A 2,236-nucleotide genomic window follows, 5' to 3' on the forward strand; every position below is an offset into this window, starting at 1 on the left:
ATTAACAAACTTACATTTATACCCATGCATAGTTCGAACCAGTATATTATAATTCCTGAAAAACCTATAGAAGTACATACGTTATGCAAAATTAGTAAGATTATAACCATCTCCGAACCCATAATGCTTTCTAGTCAAGAAGCCTGCAACCTCATATACAATCAAAATGTTATGGAAATGGGTGGGAAGGTTAAAGAAATAGACATACAGGAACAACGATACAATCTAACATTTAACATATCCAACAGTGACCTAGACTTACTACGAGACCACATTAGCAGTATTCCGAAAGTCACTGATAACTTTAAGGATTTCAAAGTTATGATCAATAGCATAGGTACGCAACTAGACGCCATAAAAACACAGAGACGAATTCACTCCATAACCGAGAACGCATTAGCACACTCCAAATTTTAGGTTACATAGCATTAGGATTAATAGTCTCATATATATTACGCCGAGTAGATTTATTCAAATATTGTGCCCCCAAAACATTATGTATTCAGATATCATGCAACGAAAGTAGCAACGTAAGCCAGGGTAGATCAGAATACCACAACGAACCCTCATCGCAACAAACCATTAGAGCCTCAACAGCCACGGCCCCGGAAAACGTGTATGAAGACACACCACTCGACCTAGAACTGCAACCGCTCAAACCAGTCCAGATTAAGCAACGAACGGTACGATTTGAGAGGCCAAGTCGACTCTAAGAAGGAAGGTGTAACGTGCCCTGCCGATGCCGCTCTTGGTACCTGCCGAACCGCCAGGATAATGTTACCTCTGGCGCCTCATTGTCGCGCCGTCCATTGCGTCCGGTGCGATACAGGACTGTGTCAGGGCACTTAAGAATAGGCCAGATAGCGGGTAATAAAGAAATGGGAAAGTTCCCATCACCGGCGATGGCTATGCCTGCAGTCAGTCACAGCTGAAACATTGTATTGTACAGACGTTCTTTCATTCAACCGTAGTTTTATATATTTTGCGTCCACTCCGCCTTTTAGCTAGATTCCACATTCCTACAAACATGATGCGATATTAAATTTTTGGGGTCATCAAAACGCTCCTTCAGTCGTTCCCAAGCTAATTTATAATTCGCTTCCGAGACGCTACAAGATTCGATGATTTGGGCAGCAGGCCCCGACAGCGCCGAAACTAGATAGTTAAATTTGTCCATGTCGGTCTGTCTTTCCGAATCATGGACCAAGGAAACAAACGTGTCCCGAAAGCGAATCCAGTGACTGAAGTCCCCACTAAAATTAGGAAGCTTTATGACCGTCAGACGCGTCATAAGAGAATCTGATGGAGCTGGGGAAGCGCGATTTACCGTCCCAGGCTTCAGGCCTCGCGCCTGGGCCAATCTAGTTTCCGCTTTTGAAAGAGTTCTAAAATAGGTGTCTTCAAACTGCTCGCGCTCCGCAAGCTGGGCCTCCTCATCAGGAGTGCTCAGTACCGATGCCTCTATTTGTGACTGTACTCGATCGAATCTCTGAAATAGGTCTTCATTTGCCTAACGCGTTTTTCGAATGCCACTGTGTCCGATTGCACGTCCGCTAACTCGACAAACCTTTTAAAAACTGTTAATTTAGCCTTCACGGCTCCGCGGTCGGCAGCTAGCAATTTAGAGGCTTTCATGATGTACCACGGTTAAAACACAAATGAAACAAAGGAAATGACTTACGAAAGGAAAGGGTTGTACCAGCGTTTCCAAGCAGTTTCCGCAGCCCGTCTCTCAATGTGCTCGTCGTGCCCAGCCAGCAACGATGCGTCCAGACAGCTACCTTTCCGTGGCAGGGAATCCAAAAATGCGATGATTGATGCAACCCTTGAAGATGCGCGCCGCTTGCTGCTATCACGTCCAGAGGGTTGTTGAGCCAAGTCCTCACACACAGGCGCCTCACTGGATGTACAAGTCGACGGCCAAGTCTTCCAAAAACGTCACCGTTCGATGTGGACCTTTTCACACACACTATCCGGCTCGAAGGACCAAATGTTGGTGCTCGCGGTTGATTTTAGTAAATCGTTCGAACCTTGAGAAATTTACACGTGTTGTGTCGACTAACTTGAAGGACCACCTCCACTAACAGGAGGAACAAATTTACACCATGAATGTTAACAACAAATACATTTACACTCTCCGGTGGAGATACATGGAATGTGTTCAAGATTATTACGAGTTGCTAGTATGTCTAAGAGTTCTTTGTATTCCGAAATGTATCTGGTGTGCGGATCGAAG

The 2,236-nt window shown here is 45.0% G+C and overlaps 1 protein-coding gene across 1 annotated transcript; it reads right to left on the bottom strand.

Annotated features, from left to right (window-relative positions):
- Nucleotides 1-1,000: 1,000 nt before the first annotated feature.
- Nucleotides 1,001-1,635, bottom strand: LOC144477732 (uncharacterized). The gene is made up of 2 exons (XM_078195468.1): nt 1,516-1,635; nt 1,001-1,471 (listed from the first exon to the last, which is right to left on the bottom strand). Exons 1-2 carry the CDS (start codon nt 1,633-1,635, stop codon nt 1,001-1,003), a joined length of 591 nt encoding a protein of 196 aa, XP_078051594.1.
- Nucleotides 1,636-2,236: the final 601 nt, after the last annotated feature.

Source organism: Augochlora pura, unplaced genomic scaffold (assembly GCF_028453695.1).
Source record: "Augochlora pura isolate Apur16 unplaced genomic scaffold, APUR_v2.2.1 APUR_unplaced_3183, whole genome shotgun sequence".
Lineage (NCBI taxonomy): Eukaryota > Metazoa > Arthropoda > Insecta > Hymenoptera > Halictidae > Augochlora > Augochlora pura.